Here is a 24951-nt window from a genome sequence, read left to right on the forward strand (position 1 = left end):
CCAAAAATGCTAAGCATCATTCTCATAAAGGATGCGGGACTATTACAAAGGCCCTGTGGCATTCTGTTATATTCATGTAAGCCCAGTGGTGTTGTGAAGGCGGTATATTTTTTGTCTTCTTCATACATGGGCAGGTTATAAAACCCTGATGTTAAATCCATGGTACTAAAAACAGAGTTCCCACCGAGGCCAGCCAAACAGTCCGCCCGATGAGGCAGAGGGTGAGCATCTTTAATGGTCCTCGCATTCAGCCATCGGAAGTCTGTGCATATCCTGAGGTCACCATTCTTTTTCCAAACCATCACGAGGGGGGAAGCGAATTCACTCACTGACTTTCGAATGATCCCCTGCTCCTCCATCTCAGTGAGCACCTGGCGCAGTTTTTGATAGTGAGCTGGAGGGACTCTGCGATATGGGAGGCGGAAGGGGCGGTCGTCTGTGAGCCGAATCCGATGCACAAAGCCTTTGGCTTCTCCAGAGGCAAGATAGTGTTTTGAGAACACATCCTGATATTTTTCCAGCATTTCCACCAGCTGACTCTTGGTAGAGGGGCTCACCTGACAACCATCAATGTCGACGTCTCCCAAGCCAAGGTCTTTCAGTCTCTGTTTCAGGTCAGTGTTATGAACAGTGTTTTGTCGGTCATGTGTTTTCTTGTCTGTGTCGCTCTCGTTCTGACAGGAGCCCTGAAGCAGTGTGAAGTCTTCGGCGGCGATGCAGGGAGAGACATCTGCCAGTTTGCAGTTTCTTTTTAGGGTGAGAGGCTTTTCAGTGACATTGGTCACTCTCATCGGAGTCCAGCCATCTCCCCACAAAGGTGTGACCACTCTACCAACCATGATGCCTCGGGGGACACACCTGGACGAAGTGGGCTCCACCACCACCGTGCTTCCAGGTGACATCGGGACATTACTGGGTAACCTGCCCCATAATAGGTACTCCTGCTTGGGTTGTAGTGTCACCGCCTGAGTCAGCTTAACTGTGCCCACCTTGTCTGGTACATCCACCCCTCTCCATCTCGTGAGGCTGGCCATCATCTCCAGAAACTGCTCACACTCCTGAGACTCCTGTGCACTGCATGAGATAAGTTTCCAGTAATTATCATCATTCTTCAACTGATGGACAACATACTTCAACATATTGGTGCCTATGATGATCTCATCTTTCTGACCAGCAACCACCAGGACTGGAACCGTGCACTTTACACCATACAATCCCAGCTCCATCTCATACATGCACTTGGGGCTCACCTGTACTCCTCCACAGCCGACCAGGATAATGCGCTGTGTCTGTTCTTTTTGTTGTGTCAGAATTTTCTCTGATAAGAGTCTCTGTTCTGCTGCCTCATTTATTGTGCAGGCCATGGACCCAGAGTCGAGTAATCCTTGCAGCTGAGCAGAACCGTTGACTATCACTGGAGCATGAAATAATTCACCAAATGGTTCAACGCTATGGATGTTTTGGATAACTACTGTACAATCTTCTGGCATTGCTTTGCACACATTAGCATACACCTCTTTTAAATCTTCTCCAGTTTTGAGGGTTGTCTCTTTAACGCTCACACGCCCCCTCTCAAAATGTGAGCCATCTAGTTTAAAGGTGCTGCACCTTGTTCTTCTCTAGACTGAGACTGGATGGGATGGGGCGGGGCATTATGTCTCGACCTGCGTTGTCGACAGTCTCTCCTCCAGTGACCTGGTCGGAAACAGCTCATGCACAGGTTCTCCTGCCTGCAGTGCATCGTGGTGGAGTGGTCAGTGGCCTGGCAGACTTTACATTTACTCCTTTGGAAAACGTTTGCTTGCTCTCTGTTTGGTGCTGCAGCTACTACTGCCTGAGCTTTCTGCTCCAAAACACGATCTAGCAGGCTGATGAGTGAGTGGATGCAAGCGTTCTCAACCGGAGGAGTGGATGATGGCCCTGTCATGTTCTGTTCACAGGTAAGCTCCCTCACATTGTCAGTAGCTACATCTTCCAGCGTTGAAATCTGAACATGAGCACCAACCTGCCGGTGTTGTGGCGGGCGGCATGTTTTACCTTGATTTTTTGTCTTGGCCTCTCTCTGATGTTCGATGAGGTGCTCCTGTACCTCATGCGATGTCCACTTCTCTGCTGTTCTACATCTCAGGACACTGGAGAGTGCAGGGTCAGGACAATGTTTCACAAACATCATTGTAACTTCATGAGCAGGGGTCTCAATGTACCTTCCTTGCCTCTTTAAACACTCATCAGCCACATCCACTGCTTTATTCAGGCGGATCCAATAGTCCATTGGATTCTCTCCAGCCAGAGGTAAGGTGTTGTAAAAATCTGCTAAGGGCATCGAAGAATATGTTACCTCACTGAAATGTTGTTTAAGAATGTCAAAAACAAGCTTGGGGTCCTCAGCAGGCTTTAAGGATGGGATGCTGCGCAGAGTGACCTTGACAATATCCCTAGCTTTTCCCATCAGTCTTGACATTATTTCCTGGGAATGTTCCTGGGGCGGAATACCCCTTTTCTTCAGGTAAACATCCATTACTTCTTCCCATTCATGTACTGTGTGTTTGTCGGTTCCATCACCTCTGAAGTGTGGAGGCTCTTTAACATCTGCCTGCATCACAAACTTCACCCCTGTCATGTTTAACTCAGAATGACCCTCTCCTATGTTTGCACTAGGTGTGGGAATACTTTTGTCATTGTGACTGTCTGTAGTCTTTTGTATCTGGTTTGCAATGCTCTCACCAATTTCGTGAGCTAACTGAGTTATGAGGCTCCCAATGTCTGGAGAACTAATGCCTTCATCAGACCTGTGTTGCATGGGGGAAAATGTACTAGTGTGCATATGAGTGGAGGATGATGTACGGGGGCGTACTGCACTAGCCCCTCTCCCTATGCCTGAAGAACTAGTGGCTGGGTTGGGCACATGTTTTTGAGTAATGCTATCATGATACACTCGAGTGGAAGATAAAGCTGGGTGACCTACTGTAGCCTTAGCTGGAGTTGAATCTCCCAGAAACACGCCCCTCCCAAAACTCATTGCAACAGCACCCTCATCAAAGCTAAGTACCTTCTTTATATTCCCACCATCAGCCATCTTAGCCAAATGTATTCAACTTTCATTCACTCATTCACTGATATCAAAAACAGGTAAGTAACACTTAGCATGTACACAAACAAAACAAACAAAAAAAATTCACAAAGTCAAGTTATGGAGATGAAAATATCATTAACCCTCAGTATCTCAAAAGAAGAAAAAAAAGAAATTCCCCATTTTTTTCTTTCTACTTTTTTTTTTTTTTTTTTTTACAAGCGTCAAAACCCCTGGAATGTCCCTTTACTTGTTACAACAACCACCGGTGATCACTCTGGCGATGATCCGTGGAGAAAAAATCCGGGTCACGGCACCAATGTAGCCGGGACGGGTCTGCAGGGTCCCGACTACGCTGTTCGTGTGTAGTACTCTGCGTTCATTCAGTGACCGGGGACACGGGGCTGGTTCTCACATCAACTTTATTCCTGCATGACGTGACATGAGACACAATGTGAGTGCAATGGTCATCTCCTCTCCACATAACTCCTCTCCCAGTGAGGGACAGCGCAGACTCACTACTCACTACTACATTTCTCCACACAGTAAAGTAAATAAACATTTCTAACATGGCGGCCAAACACACACATACCTGCATGACGGTGACATGAGACACAATGTGAGTGCAATGGTCATCTCCTCTCCACATAACTCCTAACACACACAAAAAATAAAATACATTGAGCATGTAGGCTACAACATGGAGGACCGACCCACACACACGCACTCACTCGCTCACTCACGCACACATATACAGGGAAAAGTCGCAGCAAAACAAACTCTCCTCCTCCGCTCAAAATGGCTCTTAAAACACGCCACTACACAAAGGCCTCCATAAACACATCTGGAAACATTTGTACACCAATATTCTTCCGTTAATTTTGCATTTAAACTCAAGAAATATGATTTGTTGATCCCAGAGCAAAACAACATACCTCTCCCAGTGAGGGACAGCGCAGACTGGGGAGAAAGGAAGCTACGCACCGTCATGTCCTCAAACTTTCAAAATAAAAGCTCAGATTTGTAAAAATAAAAGAAATACAAAAATAAATCCACAAAAACTTGAATTATATTGCTGATAATCCATATTTAAAGTGAAAATAAACTGAAACACATCATGTGATGGATTTTGGTGAAATTAATAATAATAAAATAAAAAATACCAAAATATGTTGTTTCCTTTTTCTATCTGTTACACACGCGATCACGTCCAGTCTGGCTACTTCACACACACACGCACAGTGCAGAAATTATTTTCCAGACTGGACAGACTGATAAAAAATATTGTGGAAGAGGTGTAGCCTACATGCAGGGGAAAACTATCAATATGTGACCTGATCCAGCAAAATGAGTCACAGTGACCCAAATTCCAAAATTGAGATTTTGGTATCAATGGAAAGAGGAGATAACACGCTTTAAAATGATACCCAAGTCAAAGTTATACATGGGATGGTTTTCAAGATATGGTCATTTGAATTATGGTCTTCCACTCTCTTTTTCCGATTGAAAAGCTGAGAAATTTGCGTTTAAAGTTTTTTGCCCGTTTTTTGTTGATATCTTTCAAAACCCTTTAAATTAAAAGGGATAAACTATTTATTTTGAAGTTTAATGTTACCAAAGGCATTTGTACACATATTAAACCACACTGAAGCCCAAATTAATTACAAGTATTTATTTAAATATATTACAAAGGCATTTTTCAACCGAAATCGGAAGGTTTGAGCATAAGTGTTATCTGCTTGAGGGAGAGTGTGTGTGTGTGTGTGTGTGTGTGTGTGTGTGTGTGTGTGTGTGTGTGTGTGTGTGTGTGTGTTAAAATGAATTACACACCATTCCATTCCTGAAAATGGTGAAACGCCTGGCTCAACACTCTGTTTTCCTTTGTTACCTGCCCTTTTCTTTATCTTATAGCAGTATACAGTGCGTTTTCTGGTGTTTCAGCTTTTTGTGACCTTAACCTTTACCTTGGGCACTTTGCTGCTGAACTTTGCACCAGTTGTGGCAATTGACAGTCATGTGCTTATTTCAATAAAACCGTTTTGCTGAGGCAGTGCCAACTTTCAGCATTTACTACTATATAAAACTATCTTGATTTGCTTTTTCTATTCTAAACTCAGAACATTGTAACATTGTGTGTGTGTGTCTGTGTCTGTGTGTGTGTGTCTGTGTGCGTGCAAGCGAGTGAGTGAGAGTCAGTCAACAGTTAAATATTGTGTTAAAATTAACACACCATTTCATGGATTCTCCCTATAAATACATTCATTCACAACGGACATTTCACATTTCAGAACGCCTCTTCTTAGCTGGGCAGGGAGAGGGACAGCTTTCTTTTCCCATTGGCGGTGGTGGGCATGTGTTGGTACAGATAATTCTGTCTTTTTAAATCCAGTCCAGGAGGCTTGACGACAGGTGGTCTCTGGCTTGGTGGTGTGTCCTCCCGGAGCAGGCATACTTTTCTTTCCTCCGAGTTGGCAAAGGCCTTGTAGAATAGCCAGCCGGGATGGTCACTGCTCATACTGAAAGACACAGAAGATTGGGGAAAACTAGCTGTAAAAAATCCATAGACATACCAAAGACATACTCCATTAGTATTATTTACAATAATACAATAAATTAAAGCCGCAAGCGGCGATGACGGGCCCTCGCTCACACATGCGACCGCGGGACCTGAGGCATGTCGGGGCTGCAATGTTTTGTTCATCCACCAGGTGGCGCTAAGCAGTTGTGGGTGGGTGCGTTCAGGGGCGGCCCCTCATCACTCATGTGAAGTTTGGAGTGAATCGGACAAAGTATGACGGAGTTATGAGCAGTTAATGGTTCATCCACTAGGGGGCAGTAATGGGATGCGTGCAGGTGTGTTCAGGGTCAGTCCCTCATCACACATGTGAAGTTTCGTGGAAATCGGACAATGTTAATGTAAAATATGGCACTTCCTGTTTCCACTAGGGGGCAACATGAGTGAGATCGCCTATGAGCATATGGAGACGTTGAGGTCGTGACCCTGGACCTGTGTACCAATTTTCATGTTGATACGAGTTCATTAAAGCCATCAAAAAGGCAAACGTATTTTCATGGCGAGGAATGGTCGCCGCGTCGCCACACGGCCGCCATTACTCGTAGCTTCACAGCGTTCATGATGTAGCTTCACCACCTTAGTCTGCATGTTTTAGAAGTGGAATGAAGTTGATGGGGTCAACTATGTGCCATCAGTACACATTAAGGTAAAACCTGGACACTTCCTGTTACCACCGGGGGGCGCTATGAGTGACGTAGGAAATTAATATATCGGGGCGATCAGCGCGGAGCCGTCATCATGTCCAGCAAGTTTGAAGCTGATCAGATAAAGTATGTGAGCGTTCGAAGGTGAAATGGCGAGCAAACGAAAAGTCGCCAAAATCCTCAAGGCCCCAGAAGCCACGCCCTTTGACCTAGAGACCTGCGGAGCACAACTTTTGATCAGAGTGGCATCTCGGTGGTCTCTAGCCAATTTGAAGTCAGGGAGGTTGCGGAAGAAGGCCTTCACGAATGCCTGCCAATCACGCTGCTCCACCACGACTTCCCCATCTTCCCATCCAACCAGTTGTGGGATGTTAACTCCTGTCAGTGTGCTGCTGCGAACAACATCAGCAATGTCTTCCAGGCAGGATACCATCTTTCGGCGATAGCTTTGCTTAAAGCAGAACTATGCAGGATTTGGGCTGTAATTATTGTGGCTCAGAGTCACTGTGATGGTTGAGTGACCTGTTATGAAGTGAATGGGGTCTAGGCCAATGCGCTCACCCCCCCCACTGGCTGAAAACCGCACTTGCAAGATCAGTCGTCCGTCTCGGTGTTACAAATCTCGTCAGTGGACAGAAGTATCGCGAGAAACTGCCTTACGGCAGTACGAGATAAGAACGCAGATGACGTCATGCATGTCACGAATCGTGATTGGCTTGAGTTGGGAAAGTCGGAGGAAACCATGGAAACATGGAATGTTTACTGATGAAGTTCAGCTTGTGGCTAACGGGGAGCTAATGCTAACACAGACACACACAATACATTTTTTGTTTGTCTTAATGTAAGTAATCAACTCAGTAATTTTCATGGAGATATCTAAAGGTTAAACATTTTACCCTATTCATGTGAAAAAACATTTTTATATGCGTATAAATGGGATATATTTGGGTGTTTTTCGAAACTTTCCCCTAATGGGATTCTTCGGGGCTTTTTTTCCCTCACTCAGGACATGCTGAGGATACAAAATCAGTTGAGTTTGCTTCTGTTGCAATTTGTTTAACGTTGACCCCTTTTTTGGCCTAAAATTACTGGACTAATGGGTGGTCCCGTTAGTTCGAACTGTCATCGCTGCTTAGTTCGAACTGTCATCGCTACTTTGTGACAAGCTCTTCCATTGATGGGAGCATGCAGCTTTCTCTCTCTCTCTCTCTCTCTCTCTCTCTCTCTCTCTCTCTCTCTCTCTACGCACATCACACACATACACGCGCGGCCCAGAATATCACCATATTCAGTCAGAGAGCCAGATCATGTCAGATCGCGCACAACCATCATAAATGCTGATCAAGATGTGTAAACTGATAATCAAAGCCCCCCTCTCAGAGTACAGAGTAAAAGAAATACACTCCCCCCCCCCCCCCTCCGCTCCAGTGTGGCTGAACCTGGTGGCTTGAGCTCACTTCACGGGCGCGAGCCTGCTGCAGCCGCCGCTGCTGCTGACAGCAGACTGAGAGAGAGAGAGAGAGAGAGAAAAAAAAAGTAAATTTGGCTTTGGTTAGGTTCAGGCAATGAAGAAAGGAGTTGGTTAAGTTTAGTAAAAACAGCAGGTAGAGGCTAGACAGGCTGGAAGCATAATGAGCGTTATATGTTATTAATATGAAGTGCTTGTTTTGCACATGATCCGTTTGATCCCAGAAAGGAAAAAAGGATCAATGCGCAGCCTCTGTTTCCTTTCTGATTGCGTCCGTCTGTCTGTTCGGAGTGGGAGAGAGAGAGAGACAGAGAACCCAATCCACCTGTCTGTAATGTAAGTTTGATTTGATATAAGTGTCAAGGTTTAATTACGGACACTAATGAGCGCGCAGCAGTGCGTAAAAGTTGTGCGTAATGACAGCTCCTCGTTGGTGAAACACAATAAACTGCACCTCTTCTTCCACGTGTCTTATTGACAGGTGGAGCCCATATGAATAATGATATAAATGCATAGTGAACGGTAAGAATGGAGAGTTTGACTAATAACTAGTCCAGTTCGAACTAATGAGGACCTCCCATTAGTTCCAACTCTCATTACTCCGATTGTCGGACCAATGGGAGGTCGGACTAATGGGAGGTCGGACTAATGGGAGGTCGGACCAGTGCCATGGACCCGACATTCCGCGGCGAGAGGCTGTGACAAGGCACGGTGCGTCTGTGTTATTGCTGTTTAGTGGCGCCCCCCCCCCCCGCCCCCGATGGTGGTTTTGTGAATAGAACAACATTTGTTGTATATATTTTATCTTACACAAGCCCTTTGATGCAGAAATGCGAGTGTCAGAAGAGCAACAGGCACAAACAGAGCAGCTTTCATAAAAGACGCTCTATCTCCTTTTCTAGAAAAAAAGGAGGGATTTTGGTGAAACCCAGCCATGTTTAGCTTGACTTTTCTCAGGAACAGAGACTCTTAGAAACAAACGGGTTGTGGTCATTTGAAGCATAAAGTTTCACCTTTCAAATGAGCCACAGTATGTGTTGGTGGCAAAATATATAGAATACACTGTGGCTCTACATAAATCGTCAAAAATGGTCTAAATTGCCGGTACACTTTGGAAAGGAGCGCGGCACTCAATGAGTTAAGTTAGCGTAGTAGTCCTTCCTACAGGTCCTCATAATAGTGGTTAATTTATTTTAATATTTTTTATATTTCAGTTCTGCCTCCTTGGTTCTATATCTAATAAATTGTCTGTATAAATGTTTTTTATTTTTACAAGCATTTACCAGTCCTTATGTTAACTATGGGCTGCTTGTACTTTTATTTTTCAGATTGACCTTTTTAAGTGGACGATTCTTATCATACATTCGTGTAACTATTTCTAAAAATGTATCATAAGCCATATCTACATTGTTTTCTTTCCAAACTGAATCCCAGTTTTGAGCTAATAGGTCAGCTTTGAATGCATTAACTGATTCTTCTGTTCTTATTCGTGTGTATTTGATATTTGATTTATCTTTCCATAATCTATAGTTACTAGTATCATTATACAAAAGCCCACGGACTATATTATTATATGTAATATTGGTGAAAATATTATCAATCAACATTGCAGGGTTATCCTACTAGGTCTTGTAATTGCTGGAAACAAACTCATAGAGAACATTGTATCAATAAAGTCCTCTGTTGGTTTGTGTTTCCTGGCATTTAGAAGATCTAATCCCCACATATAAGTAGATCTTTCTGGGTGAAGAGAACAGCTTTTCCATCTCTTCCTTAAATACCTCTATATTTGCTCCAGGAGCCCTGTAAATACAGCTATTATATTTTTCTGTTTTCCCATACATATTTCCACTGTTATGGATTCATACACATCTTCTACAGCCACAGCAGTGTTTTCCATTAATTAACGAGACCGTGGCGGCTCGTTTGGGCCCGCCACAGTTTCTCACAGAAAAAAAAAAAAAAAAAAAATTCGCTTTTTTTTTTTTTCCGGAAATCCTGTAGGAAACACTGCACAGACATATTTTCTATCACCTTGTAATCAAAGTTTTTGTCTATATATAGCGCAACACCACCACCATTTTTACACTCTCTGTTTGTGTAAAACATTTCATACCCCTTAATTGCAAAATCTGTTCCTTTGCTTGTTTTTAACCAGGTTTCAGACATAGTTATTACGGTAAATGGTGAATTAAATTGGTCCAGACAATGTATTATAGAGTCATAGTTTGCATAAAGACTTCTGCAATTGAAGTGTATAAGAGATATTTATTTTGAAGATCAATACATTCATTAAAATTTGTTTCTGAGTAATATTTACAGCTATGATTAAATTTTATATAGAAATTATTATCTGGATCAATCTCATCCATCATGCTATAAGGTTTGTAGTCTGTAAACACAGAAGTTTCTATTTCTAGATTGTGGTGTTTCATTCACAACATCACTCCCCAGGGAAGTATGATCATCAACAGACATACAGCAAACTTATCCAAATTAACGGGCATGACGGGAAGTAAATGGTAAATGGTAAATGGTCTAGTATTTATATAGCGCTTTACTATACCTGAACGATACCCAAAGCGCTTTACAGTACATCACATTCACCCATTCACACACTGATGGCGGAAGCTGCCATGCGTGGTCAGACAATACACTAGGCAGGGAGCAGCCGCAACACATAAAACAAACAGACAAGAAAACAATTGTAAAAAAATATACACACCTCCACACACATCCAGTTGCACAACATTACACTCACCCCCACACCAGTGTTGTGGGTAACGCGTTACAAAGTAACGCGTTAGAGTACTTTAATTACTTTTTTCGAGTAACGTGTAACGTAACGCGTTAGTTTCGTGAGTTGAGCAATCAGTAACTTAGTTATTTTTTTTAAAAAAAGTAATCCGTTACTTTTCGCCGGATAAGGAAATGAAAATCCCGACTGCAGCCTGCTTTTTGTCAGACAGACTACTGTGCAACCTGCGGATGTGTCAGCCGAGGCGCAGCGCTGTGATGCGTCTGTGTCCTGCCGACCTACGTTGCCTGTGTGTGTGCGTTTCAATTCGCCGGCGAAAAGGACAAGAACATAACGGTAAAAACACTCTGCGTTGGTGATAAGCTTCTATCGACCGCAAAAAAAATCCACATCCAATTTAAGGGCCCATTTACATGAATCAGCTGTACGGAGCTGCTTCTCCAGCAGCAACAAGCAGCCCGGCTCTCAGTGCTTGCTGCTTTCAGCAGCTCCCTCTTGGCGAGCGGCAGCTCAGTTCTCCCCCGGTCCAGCCCGGATCTCTACTCCATAGCTGCCGTAGCAGCACTGTGATACCAGTACATTTAACCGCATTTTTAAAAAACTTTTATTACACACAAGGCAGGACGTTCACGTCTCGCCAGCCTCCCTCCTCTCCACACGTGAGACAGATCGAGCAGTGAAGCCGCTGAGAGGGATTCACGGCAACTCCTGAATTTTGATTAGTTCTGCGATCAAAAAAAAAACAAAAAAACACGCTATGTGGCATATTTCTGACTGTCTTTCCTGTTATTGTTATCCTGTAGAGTTAATTTGGTTGAATGACTATTCGTCAGGACTCAGTGCATTTAAAAGAGGCTGTGTGTCTGTTAAGTTGCAGCATGTGCGAGGCGCTGCAAAAGGCTTTTAATTTTTGGTAACGCATGAGTACTCTAACGCGTTACTTTTATTCATAGGTAACGCAGTAACGTAACTGATTACTTTTAACTGATGGTAACGTTGTAACTTAATTAACTACTTTCAAAAGTAACTATACCCAACACTGCCCCACACACACACACACCCAGAGACCCACAAACAACACACAGACAGACATTAATAAAATAACGACAAAGAGCAAAGCTCAATGGAGAAAGAAAAAGAGAGAAAAAAATAAAATAAAATAAAGAAAAGCGGAGCTCCACAGAGCTTGGTCTGCAAACTCAAGCTTTATTGTTAAAATTAAATAAATTACAAAAAATAAATAACAATAATAATATTTAAAGGTCCCATATTATGCAAAATGCACTTTAGAGCGGTTTTCTATCAATAATATGCATCCCCGGCCTGTGTACAACCCCCCCTGGTATGAAAAAAGTTCATCCTCTCCCTTTTTTGCTTTCTCTGTCTTTAGGCCAGTTGAAGATAGTCTGTCGGTGACCGACAGACTCGACGCCACCCCCTAGGTTGGTGGCACCGCCCCAGGTGAATGTTTGCCACGACTGAAGAAATGTTCTAAACCGTGCCATTTTTCCCCCCGCTTGTTAACATAGCTCTGGTTAGAACAATGGCGAATGTACGACCTGGAAGAAGCGGTTGCTCTGTTGTTGGCTGCACACACGAGCGCCAAAGTCATCAGATGTCACCACATTTCAATCAATAAATGTTTTAAAATGAACAAACTATGCAAGTCTGGTCACTTTTCCGCTGTCGCCCCCCTCCCCTTTATTTACGTAAATGTGGTGATTTCAGTACATAGCCCAGCTCCTCCTCACAGACTCTGCACTTCTCCCAGGACAGACATCGGAGCAAACTGACCACAGACTCTGGATTAAACTTTCTCGCATGAAAAAATATTAAAACTGTGACGTGTTAACAGTGCTAAAGCCAGGATTAAAACAGGTTTTAGTCGCTTCTATGGCTGTCAGTTTGCCGCGAAACAGCGGCAGCCTATGCTAATTTCTCTTCCCGTCAATGAGGTTTCACATTATATGTTAGCATTAAGCTAAGCGGACTTTATGCTTAGTTGTGATACTGGCTGTGTGTGTTTTGAACGTTGTTTCAAGCATAGCTTGGGACTATTGGGAGCTACATGAACCACGAGATCGCACTGGCGGCGACGTCAAGAGCTGTCGCCACGCTGTTATATCAATGGCTCTGGCCATAGTGATACATCCACCCATAAACATTAGCCCATGCTACCGTTAGCCACATCCTGTCCCTGAGGCAGAATCTTTCCTACTATGGCCACGCCAAGACCCGCCTTACTAGGCCTCTGATTGGCTGAGAGGGGCAGGCAAGGCTGTGACAGACAGAGCTCATTAACATTTAAAGGTGCAGGCACAGAAACAGCTTGTTCTCAGCAGAGCTCATTTGAGCGACTTTTAGACAGCTGACATGCAGGACCACGGATCAGTTTGGGGCAATACATTTCGAATACAGTGTAGTTGGACGTCTGACAGCTGTGTGAAAATAACTAAGCAGGATCAAATATAAGTCCGACAGGTGACCTATTGGGTTACACGTAAATGAGGGCTATAGTCTATCGTTTGTTTCTCCTCAAAAGATATTGATTGTTTATTGACAGACTGAGATGAGGTCAGCAGCAGCTGATGAATCTGTGCTGACATGTGGATGATGTGTAGAAGGCCACATGATGAAGATTCACAAGAACAGCTTCTTACCATCATTATCAACTGGTTTAACACTTTGAACACTAAACGGCTGAAAATGAAATAAATCAATTTTGTTTCTTTTTTGAAATGTTTAGTTCAAAAAGTGAACGACCCATCTCAGAGCAGCTTTACAGAACAAACACTTTATGAAACAAGAAGACAGAAAGTGACTGAATTTCTGCTGTAAAAACTTTATTTACAGAGAAACAGAACAATGTGCATCATAGCAGCTGTTCACCTTTGTGTGAAAATACAATTAAGAAAAAACAAAGTCTCTTCTGCACTGGACCACACGTTCTGATCCACGTCACACCTCACATCTTCTTCATTGTCCTGCTGTTCGTCTTCCTCTCCTTCATCTTTCTATTGGTCATGTGACTAAAGAGTCTAAACATTTGATGGTGTTTCCTGGATGGAAGCAGCTGATTGATCTGTTACATAACTTCAATCAGCTGTTTGTCAACAACAATGAAAAGACAAACTCATCAGTGTGTTTCAGTCACAGTGTGAACTGCTGTTCACTTCAGCTTCAGTTTACAACAACAGTTCTGACAAACAGTGAAAGAAACTCAACATGGGGCTGTTAAAATCGGTTGTTTGGTCTTTGTTGAACTTAAACATTTTTAAAATGTTTTAATTTTGTGTTAAAAGAACAAGAAACATGTTGATTGTACAGTCCACACAGACTGATGTGATGTTGTGTTCACTGAGTTAAGAGTTTTGGAAATGTGGCTAGAGTACTGAAAAAATATTCAGACACTGTATAAAAAAAACTTATACTTTTATTCTTTATTCAGATTAAGGGGCTGCAGTTTGTCAGAGATCAGCTGTTCTTCTCTGGTCTCAGCTCTGAAGTCCAACCCCTCCCACCTGAGACACCTGGACCTGAGCTGGAACGACATGCAGGATTCAGTAGTGAAGGATCTGAGTGGTTTTCTGGAGAGTCCAGACTGTCAACTGGAGACTCTGAGGTCAGTTCACTGACTGTTACTGTTGTAGATCTTAGATCTTTGATCCACAACAGAACCTGATTGATCTTCACTCTTGAACTTGAATCATTGACTTTGGTGTCATGAATGAAGGACGTTTGAAATAGTTGTTGTCTCATGTTTCCACTTTTTCTTCTCTCACACTGACGATGACTCTTCACTTTCAGATCATTTCACCCAGCTGTTCACATAATCAATAATCTGGTCACTTCGTGTGTGTGTGTGTGTGTGTGTGTGTGTGTGTGTGTGTGTGTGTGTGTGTGTGTGTGTGTGTGTGTGTGTGTGCTGTCTATTTGTGATCTTACTTGAACTGCTCAGCGTGCTTTTTAATTGCCCCTTGGGGATGAATTTTTTTGAATTGAATTGAATTTCTGTGCATTGGACAGAGGAGCAAATATTGTTGCAAGCGTCTTTCATGTAAAGTATGCAATCTGAAGCATCCTACCATGTTGCATGTCCATTCTAAGGAAAAGGAAGCTGTTTCAGAGCAAACTAACATGGGGCCAGAGACAGCTAACAGAAGGGCTTTAATCTCTGTACAATCCAGCGGGCTTACTGGGGCCGGTGATCGTGAGTGTACACTCTCCATACTTCCTGTTCAAGTGAAGTTGAAGAAAGGAGACGAAATATTGATAATTTTGCCTTCCTGGACCCTGGGAGCTCGGCATAATTTTGTACTGAAAGGCTCATGAACAAGCTGAATCTCACAGAGAGAAGAACAGGCATTCTACTACGGACAATGGGTCAGGAGAAAGTTATCAATAGTCACATTGTTTCAGACCTGGAGGTAGCTGGTTTGGACACAGATTGTTTCTGTGAGCATCCTGACATATTCACTCAGAAAAACATGCCTGTGGGGCGGTGCGTGGCGCAGTGGTTAGAGCGGCCGCCCCATGTAGAGGCTACAGTCCTCAACGCAGGCGTCCCTGGTTCGTATCCCGAGTCGGGCAGACCTTTCCTGCATGTCATTCCCCCTCTCTCTGCTTCCCCCTTTCCTGTCTATCTCACTGTGCTATCAAATAAAGGCAAAAGGCCAAAACATATACTTAAAAAAAAGAAAAGAAAAAAAGAAAGAAAAACATGCCTGTACATCAAGGTAACATTCCTCGACAGGAAGATCTTCAAAGATGGCCACACCTGGAACAGGTGAAAATTTCAGAGATCGATCCAGGGGTGGATCTTCTGATTGGTACTAATGTTCCTATTGCTCTAGAGCCATGGGTGGTTGTTCGGAGCACGGACGGAGGTCCATACACAGTCAAAACTGTGTTAGGCTGGACTGTAAACGGTCCTCTCAGAGGAGACTTCGGCAGTGACGCTGCTTGTATGCAGCGACGTGCCACTGGGAGCAGCAAACAAAGCTAGATTTCCCTGAATGTGCACAGGATGAACAGCTTGGAAAGAAGGGTTGCTAGGTAACGGCGGTGCGCATCAGGGGCAAGGGAGACAGAAAGGTGATGTCAAAACACGCTCACGTCAGGTTTGACATGCAAGCTTGTATTTCCTCCGGCGAGTAAATGTAAATTTGAATGTAAACCGAAATGTGAATAAAGTTTATAACAAAGAAAAAGACCACACCGGGACTCGAACACGGATCTCCCCTTTACAAGGCAGCGACGCTGCCGCTCAGCCACCGCAACCAACAACTTACACATACTGCATCTAGCTCTATATGTGCTCTATAAGTGTCACTCTCGTGGTGAACAACTACAGCAAACAACGGCTGCAGAGAGCCGCCGCTGCTGTGAATTATAGAGTTCTTTAGGTGCTCGCATCCAGGGGCCATGCCCAGAGTCTCTGAGTTGCTCGGTAACAGGCTGGTATCACCGCTCCTCACCCGAACACAGAGCAACGTCGCCGTCATCGCTGTTTAACGTACGTTACTCCCGCTTTGTACCCTGTTCATATTTTATGTAATAAGATGGGGGAAAAATCAATGGGATTGGTTGCTACAGTTTAGGGGGTCTTTAAGTCGGTAGTCGGACAGACGTCATGCGCCCGAGCATCAGCTGATAATGACTGAAAAGTCACGGAGAACTAACTTATGACATGAGGAGCAAAGAGAGGCTGAAAAAAGACCTTCTAAACTCCGTAGAGTTGGTTGCCCTCTTCATAAACATTACGGTGTTTTTTATTTTTATTTTTTAAATAAAAGCCGACCGGCAAACTAGCCGCTAATGGCTTATTACGATAATATAATACATCCATGCTCATTACGCTAACGGCTAGTTAGCCGCTAGCCGAGCGGCTAGTTAGTTATATTAAAAAGCTATTTAAAAATGATAATTATTTTAAAAATTAAAATATAAAACACCGTAATGTTTATAAGGAGTTTAGAAGGACTTTTTTAAGCCTCTCTTTGTCTTAATTCTCCATGACTTTGACGAGCGGCTAACGGCAAAATGCGATTAATTATCTCAAAATGCGATCAATAACAAATACTTCGACCACTATGAAAATGCAAACGGAACCGACTATACTGGTAACAGTATGTACAAACATGAATGAAGAATCAAAGTGTTGTTTGTAATTTTATTTAGCCTCTAATCTTCATTTAGTCAGTATGCTAAGTTAGCCGGGCGGCTAACGGCAAAATGCGATCAATGATTAAATGATAAAAAATGCTTTGACTACTAAACAAATACAATACACTACACTACATAACTGAACTGACTATACTATTAGCAACATGTAAAAACATAACCATGAATGTAGAATGAGAGAGTTAGGTGTAAAGTGTTATATGTAGGCTAATAAATACTACCAGCCACCACCCGTGTCATGACGGAAACGCCCCTGGCCACAGCCAGACCCTTCTCCCACATCCTCTCCAAGTTGTGCAAGTTTTGCCTTAAGGAAGTGTGCAGATGACAACAAGGAACAGTTCAGTCCAAGGTCAGTCGATTCTGTGCTGCATAATTTTTATGTCGACGACTGCCTTGTGTCTGTTGGTTCAGAAGAGGAGGCAGTCTCACTTAATGAAGAACTTTGCGCTCTTTGTGCTAAAGGAGGCTTTAAGCTCACTAATGGCGCGTTTCCACTAAAGCGCTTCGGCTGGGCGCGCCATTTGCGTGTTTCCACTAGCAGCAGTACCTGCAACTAGGTAGACTTTTGGTATCACCTCAGCCCTGGTTCCAAGCGAGCCGAAGCGTTACTAAAACGTAACGTCAGCCGACTGCCTTCCACTGATTGGCCGATGAATGTCGTCACTGGAAGCGTCATAACCGCGCGACGACCGACAACAGAAATGTTCCTGCTGAAGCCTGTTATTACCTACGTGACTTTATTAAGTTTTAATATTTTTTCATGTGAGAAAGTAACTGTTTAGATCCCCAATGTGCGGTTAGTTTATCCAAACGACGGCTGTTTAGAAGTTTGCCCCGATGTTTTTCGGAGAAGTGAAGCTCCAGGTCCGAGCAGCGACCGCGACATCATAGAGGCAGCAGCCCGGCTCCTGACGTGCTCCGCCGGCCAGCCTACGAGCCTCGCCCCGGTGGAGACACAAGAGCAGCACTGCCTTGGGGTCTGTATGCACAGAAAACACCACATTTACATCAATAAATAAATGTTTTACAATGAACCAGGCCGATCTCAGAGCTGGCAGGACTCTCCGGTAAGGCATATTGAACGGTTAAATGCCGTTAACGGGACGAGAGCAGTCAAAACGGCGGTTTAAAGCTAGCTACAGTGAGGGTAGGTTCACTTCCTGTTTACAAAGTAAAAGCACCAATTCTATCGTAATGGCTTTCCTTATGATAAAAGGCAACGGGTATTTTATTTTGTGAAAATAACCGGAAGTGCGTTGCTCACTACGGCTAGCTTTACTGACGCCGACTTCGTCGGAACAAAATTGTAAACAGCTGGTATTTAGTCAGATTTTCAACACGTTGGGGATCTAAACGACTACTTTCTCGCCTGAAAATATTTCGAATGTTGCTAAAGTTATATATTTACAGAGTTTAGAGCGTTGCTCGGCGCCGTGTTATGACGACCCCGCCCACGTCGAGGAGGCACTAGTGATACTCAGTTGTAATGGAAACACAACCAAACCGAGCCGAGCTGTATCGAGCCGAGCCGTGCTAGTGGAAATGCGCCATAAATGGATAAGTAACAGACGTGCTGTCATTGCTGCCATACCTCAACAGGAAAGAGCCATGGAGGTGAAGGATCTGGATTTGGACAACAACATCTTGCCTATGGAAAGAGCCTTAGGGGTGCAATGGTGTGTCCATTCAGATTCATTCAAGTTTAAAATCACGCTCCGGGACAGACCTCTAACAAGAAGAGGGATCTTGTCCACTGTCAGCTCTATTTACGATCCTTTAGGATTTCTGCTGTTCCTGTTGTGCTATCCGCCAGAAGGATCCTTCAAGACTTGTGTAGGCGACAGCTTGGTTAGGATGATGCCTTGCCCCTCATTGTGGCCCAGGAGTGGAGGGTCTGGCTAAATGAGTTACATCGGCTTGAGGAGTTTAAGGTCGACAGGTGCTTAAAACCTCTCAACTTTGTTGCTTCTGCTCCACCACTTCGCAGACGTGAGTGAGGATGGGTATGGAACCATGACCTACCTCATCCATCCATCCATCCATCCATCCATCCATTGTCCACTGCATTATCCGGAGTCGGGTCGTGGGGGCTCTCCCCGGACACTTCCTCCAGCTCTTCCGGGGGGACCCCAAAACGTTCCCAGGCCAGCCGAGTGACGTAGTCACTCCAGCGTGTCCTGGGTCTTCCTCGGGGCCTCCTCCCGGTGGGACATGCCCAGAACACCTCCCGAGGGAGGCGTCCAGGGGTCATCCTATACAGGTGCCCGAGCCACCTCAGCTGGCTCCTCTTGATGTGGAGGAGCAGCGGCTCTACTCCGAGCTCCTCCCGGGTGACAGAGCTCCTCACCCTATCTCTAAGGGAGCGCCCCGCCACCCTGTGGAGGAAGCTCATTTCGGCCGCTTGTATTCGGGATCCCGTTCTTTCCATCATGACCCAGAGTTCATGACCATAGGTGAGGGTGGGAACGTAGATCGACCGGTAAATCGACCTTTCGGCTCAGCTCCTTCTTCACCACGACGGACCGATGCAATGACCGCATTGCTGCGGCCGCCGCACCAATCCGCCTGTCAATCTCACGCTCCATTCTCCCCTCACTTGTAAACAAGACCCCAAGATACTTAAACTCCTCCACCTGAGGCAGGAACTCTCCCCCGACCTGGAGGGTGCAAGCCACCTTTTTCCGGTCGAGAACCATGGCCTCGGACTTAGAGGTGCTGATTCTCATCCCAGCTGCTTCACACTCGGCTGCAAACCGCCCCAGTGCATGCTGAAGGTCAACAAGACAACATCATCCGCAAAAAAACAGAGATGAAATCAAGTGGCTCCTGAACCGTACCCCCCCCCCCCCGGCCCTTGGCTGCACCTAGAAATTCTGTCCATAAAAATAATGAACAGAACTGGTGACATCTCTCCCCCTCTTTTCACAAGCATGTCCTCGTGCTTCCGTGCAGGCTGCCACACATTAGGAATCCATGGACCCACCCCTAGTGCTGCATGGATCCTGCCAACATCGCCAGAATGTGGCAAGGTGAAGAGGGCCTGGGCGGGGATTGAACCCACACCTCCCGGGTAAGAGTCATGCGCCTGCGCAGAAGCACGAGGACGTGCTTGTGAAAAGAGGGGGAGAGATGTGACAGTGGTGGTCCTGTCACTATGCCTCCAATTGATCATGTGCCCTGGCTACTTGGCCAAAGGGATGTCCCTTTGGGTGACTGGCAAGCGCGCATGACTCTTACCCGGGAGGTGTGGTTTCAATCCCCGCCCGGGCCCTCTTCACCTTGCCACACTCGCATGGAGTTAACAGTTGCGGTGGTTGCGAGCAGAATGGACAAGTTGTGGAGGAAAATGCCGCCGCAGGAGTCAATTTTTTGGACTGATAGTACTTCTGTATTAAAGTACATCAGGAATGAAACATCAAGGTTCAAGATATTTGTTGCAAATCGGGTCTCAGAGATACTTACCTCGACTAACTCATCTCAGTGGAGATGAGCAATCCAGCAATCCTGCAGACTTGGGTTGAAGGGAAGACAAGGTTGAGTCCTTCCTGAAGAGCGATAGTTCGGTGTTAGGGCCTACGTTTCTTGTTGAACCTGAAATGAAGTGGCCAATAAATCCTGATTTGTCTGGAAATGTCTCTTCAGAAGATCCTGAGATCACGACTGTCACCTCCATGAATGCTGTCCAAGCTAATGAGCAGGCGGACCTCATTATGCATTTTATGAATAATTTCTCCTTTTGGATTAGGTTCAAGAGTTGGCTGTGGGATCTTGTTGGAAGGAGGAAGCAATTGAAAGCTGTTCTTGCTCAATCTGGCCTGGATGAAGAACAGCTCAAGAAGAGGATAGAAGGGGAGATGCAGAGTGTCAAGGCTTATGCTGCCCTAGGGCCTCTTTCACTTGAAGTGTTTGACAAGGCAGAAACTGCAATTGTCTGTTTCTGTCAAAGGAAATGGTTTCCAGAAGAGATAACTAGTTTGCAAAAGGGAGAAAGTGTGAAGAGGACCAGTCACCTTTGCAAGCTTGATCCCATACTCGAAGGAGGTGTTCTAAGAGTTGGAGGCAGACTTAGCAGAACAGCCATGCCAGATGAAGCAAAACATCCTGCTATACTGGCCAAGGATCTAAACATTTCTGACCTCATTTTACATCATGTACATCAGCAGATAGGTCATGGTGGACGTAATCACATGTTAGCAAAGCTACGCCAAAGATATTGGATTCCTGGTGCTAGCATTGCAATAAGGAAGACTTTATCCAAGTGTGTTGTCTGTCGTAGATTGCATGCTGCCCCAGGACATCAGTGCATGGCAGATCTTCCCCAGGACAGAGTTTCACCTGATGAGCCTCCATTCACCAGAGTGGGAGTGGATTACTTTGGACCGTTTGAGGTCAAGCGGGGAAGGCGAACAGCGAAAAGGTACGGTGTCATCTTTACATGTCTGGTGATGCGAGCTATACACCTGGAGCTAGCATCATCTTTAGACACTGATTCCTTTGTCAACGCCCTTAGACGGTTCACGGTAAGACGTGGTCAGGTGTTGGAGTTGTGTTCTGATAATGGCACAAATTTTGTCGGAGCTGAGGGTGATTTGAGGGTAGCAATCGGAAAATGGAACCATGCCCAAATCAATGACACACTCCTTCAGAAGGGAATCAAGTGGATTTTCAACCCACCCACTGGTTCACATCACTGCGAAGTGTGGGAGCGATTAATTAGATATGTGAAGAAAGTGTTGAATTCTGTCTTGAGAACACAGAATCTGGATGAAGAGTGTCTCTATACAGTCTTTTGTGAAGTTGAGGCTATTATTAATAGCTGCCCTGTAACCAAAGCATCCACTGATCCAAATGTCTTAGAAGCGCTGACCCCGGATCATCTGCTGCTGCTTAAGTCCAAACCTGCATTGCCACCAGGAGTGTTTCAAAGTGAGGAGGACATATACATTCGTCGACGGTGAAAACAAATGCAGTATATGTCCGACTTGTTTTGGAAACACTGGGTCAAAGGAGTATTTGCCCCAGCTTCAGGAGCACCAGAAGTGGCAGAGCACCAGACGAAACTTCATGCCAGGGGATGTTGTGATCATCGTGGACGACTCAGCTCCCCGCAACTCATGGTTTACTGGAAGGATTGTGCGGGCAGACCCTGACAAGGGAGGACTTGTGCGTCTGGTCCGCATCAAGACTAGGACTAGGAGCAGCTATCTGGACAGGCCCGTCACCAAGGTGTGCCTTCTTCAAGAGGCGGAGGAGCCAGAAGAGCTGCATTGACTCTGAATATGGACAGTTTGTATTGACTTCGACCTTTGTGCACGTGAATGGACTTGAACTGATTTGTATGGTTACTGGGATTATTTGCTATAAATCTTAGTTCATGGGTAAGAGATATTTTGAATGTGATATTGATTTTGCTAACTTTTTAAGTTTTGTCTCCTACATGTTAGTAGTTGTGTAATTATTGCCTTAAAGGGATAGTTCACCCAAAATTCTAATTTCACTCATTATCTACCCTCATGTCGACTAAGGCCTGGGAGAGGTTTCAGAGTCCTCCGTACCTTCTCTGAGTTAAAGCGGGGCTCCGTGCAGCACTGCATGTCCATATGATGGTTGTGAACGGGGCTCACTTTTCTTCGTCCAAAAAGACACACCAAAAAACATCCAAATACCTCCACACAGCTCGTCTGTAATGTCCCTCTTGTATTGAAGCCCAGACATAAGAAATTGTTCCGAAAAAAATTAAATAAGTCTATATTTCAAGCTTGTTTGTAGCGGAAGCTCCCAGTGTCTCAGTTCACTGCTCTGCCTGTGCCAGTGCAAATTGCGCGAGATTTGCACTGACACTGGCGGAGCCATGAACTGGGTGTCAGTGCAAATCCCGTGAGATTTCATTCTTTCATCCTTTATCCCTGCTGTCCCTATTTCTTCCTTCTTACCTTCAGAATTATATATATATATACAAACTATGTGGGTTTGATTGAACATCTTTGATGCTTAAATATATATTGCCACTTAATACTCCTCTTTTTATTTTGTGCGCCATTTTTACTGTAGGACAGGCTAGGACACCGTTTGTTTACTGTGGTCACTTCCGTCCCTCCCACACACCGCGCTGATTCGCTTAGGGCACCGCCAATCAGAATCGCCATAGCTAGCACACAGCCAATCAGAGTACCCAACGAGTCTACTCTCCCGACCGCCGACGAGTCCCGACTGAGCATGTTAAATCGGCCCCGACGAGACCTGACGGCTTCTGATGCTCCCCGACGGAGATGAACACACCAAACAGATGAGGACCCGACGGCGTCCGACGAGACCCGATGCCCGACTGTCGGGCCGGTGTGTTCCTGTAGGGGGAGAAAAAGCAATACGACTACAGGCAAAGTTCACTAGAACATGACGGTACCCACACGGAAAAAACCTATAACATATAGGTTTAATATAGGTTTAGAATATATGTGACATACATAAAATTGGCCGTTTTCATATATGTCCCTATATGTTCACCTATATATGTACTCCATATGTAGGCTACTTTATGTTCACATATGCACCTATATGTTCACCTATATATGAAGATATATGTTCATCTATATATTCACATATGCACCGGAGGGGAAGCTGTGCAAAAGCTTTCAGCACCTGGTATTCCCAGGCTGTCTCCCACCAAGTAATAACCAGGCTCGACCCTTCTTAGCTCCCGAGATTGGATGAGATCGGGTGTGCTCAGGGTAGTATGGCCGTAAGCCACAAGGAAGCTGACAAAAAGCCTCTTTACGGCTGATGATCAACAGGTCAACAGGTGCTCAGTAACAAAGCAGGGGAAGCCGTGCAAAGTTCATCTATATATTCACATATGCACCTATATAGTCTACATATTTACATATATTCACCTATATATTAGTGAAATTATTAAAATCCATAGCTACATAGCCCACACAAACAAATAAAAACCCAAAATGTAGAACTCCACATAATTTATTCACATTAACAATCAAATAAAACAAGAACACGAACAAAAATGATAATAAACAAAACATAGACTTTTTTTATATCAATCAATGATTAAACACAGTGTCACAGTACCAACATTAGCAGCTAACATTACAAGCTAAATGTTAACAACAGCCAGCTAAGTGCTAGCTTAGAATGCTAATAGGGTTAGCCTAGCATGCTAATCGCGAGCTACCGGCGCTAATCGAACGCTAACCATGAGCGCTACCACTCTCATTCTCAACATTCTCATATCGGTCGCCCATATGTTTTTTTTTGCTTTTTATCTGTGCATATATGCACATATATGCTGCATATACATAGCTATGCGTAGGCTATATATGCCTTAAATATGCCACATTTAGGCCAAATATATGTGCATACAGCCGGGCATATATGTCCAGACATATCTTGTATGGCTTATATGTGGATATAAAGAAACAATATAAGAGACCTATATGCCCTGTATGCACATATATGCACCTGAATTTGGCCTATATGCAGCCTAAATGTGGCATATACTATATGGCATACGCATATAGCTATATATATGCGGCATATATATTATCATATATGTGCATATATGCACATATACTGCATATAGGTTTCATATATACGCATATATATCCTCATATAGATTTTTTCCATGTGGGTATGTGTGTGTGTAGTCCTGGATTAGGACTGGACCTTCAACCTTTGATCCAGTTCAGTCCTGAATCAGAGAGTTAGTCAGTGTTTAGTCCAACAGGTATTGATCAGATATTGATTGTATATTGACAGACTGAGCTGAGGTCAGCAGCAGCTGATGAATCTGTGCTGACATGTGGATGATGTGTAGAAGGCCACATGATGATGATCCACGACATCTGATCAATCATCAATCATTCAATCTTCTTCTTTTATTCTTTATTCAGATTGGTCGACTGCAGGTTGTCAGAGATCAGCTGTTCTTCTCTGGTCTCAGCTCTGAAGTCCAACCTGAGACACCTGGACCTGAGTCAGAACAACCTGAAGGATTCAGTAGTGAAGGATCTGAGTGGTTTTCTGGAGAGTCCAGATGGTAGACTGGAGACTCTGAGGTCAGTTCACTGACTGTTACTGTTGTCTCATGTTTCCACTTGTTCTTCTCTCACACTGACACAATGACTCTTTGTGTGTGTGTGTGTGTGTGTGTGTGTGTGTGTGTGTGTGTGTGTGTGTGTGTGTGTGTGTGTGTGTGTGTGTGTGTGTGTGTGACTGATGTGATGTTGTGTTCACTGA

General features: G+C 44.4%; 1 protein-coding gene and 1 pseudogene across 1 annotated transcript in view; one reads left to right on the forward strand and one right to left on the reverse strand.

Annotated features, from left to right (window-relative positions):
* The window catches only part of LOC146975292 (protein NLRC3-like), a 138881-nt gene that overhangs the window by 106772 nt on the left and 7158 nt on the right, over positions 1-24951 (forward strand). The window contains exons 9-10 of the mRNA XM_085794693.1: positions 13964-14137; positions 24606-24770. Coding sequence (XP_085650819.1) covers positions 13964-14137; positions 24606-24770 — 339 coding nt within the window. The remainder of the gene's footprint in view (positions 1-13963; positions 14138-24605; positions 24771-24951) is intronic.
* On the reverse strand, positions 23329-23446 carry LOC146975295 (5S ribosomal RNA; annotated as a pseudogene).

Source organism: Trachurus japonicus, chromosome 13 (genome assembly GCF_045865225.1).
Source record: "Trachurus japonicus isolate A0001 chromosome 13, Traja_1.0".
NCBI classification, from domain to species: Eukaryota; Metazoa; Chordata; class Actinopteri; order Carangiformes; family Carangidae; genus Trachurus; species Trachurus japonicus.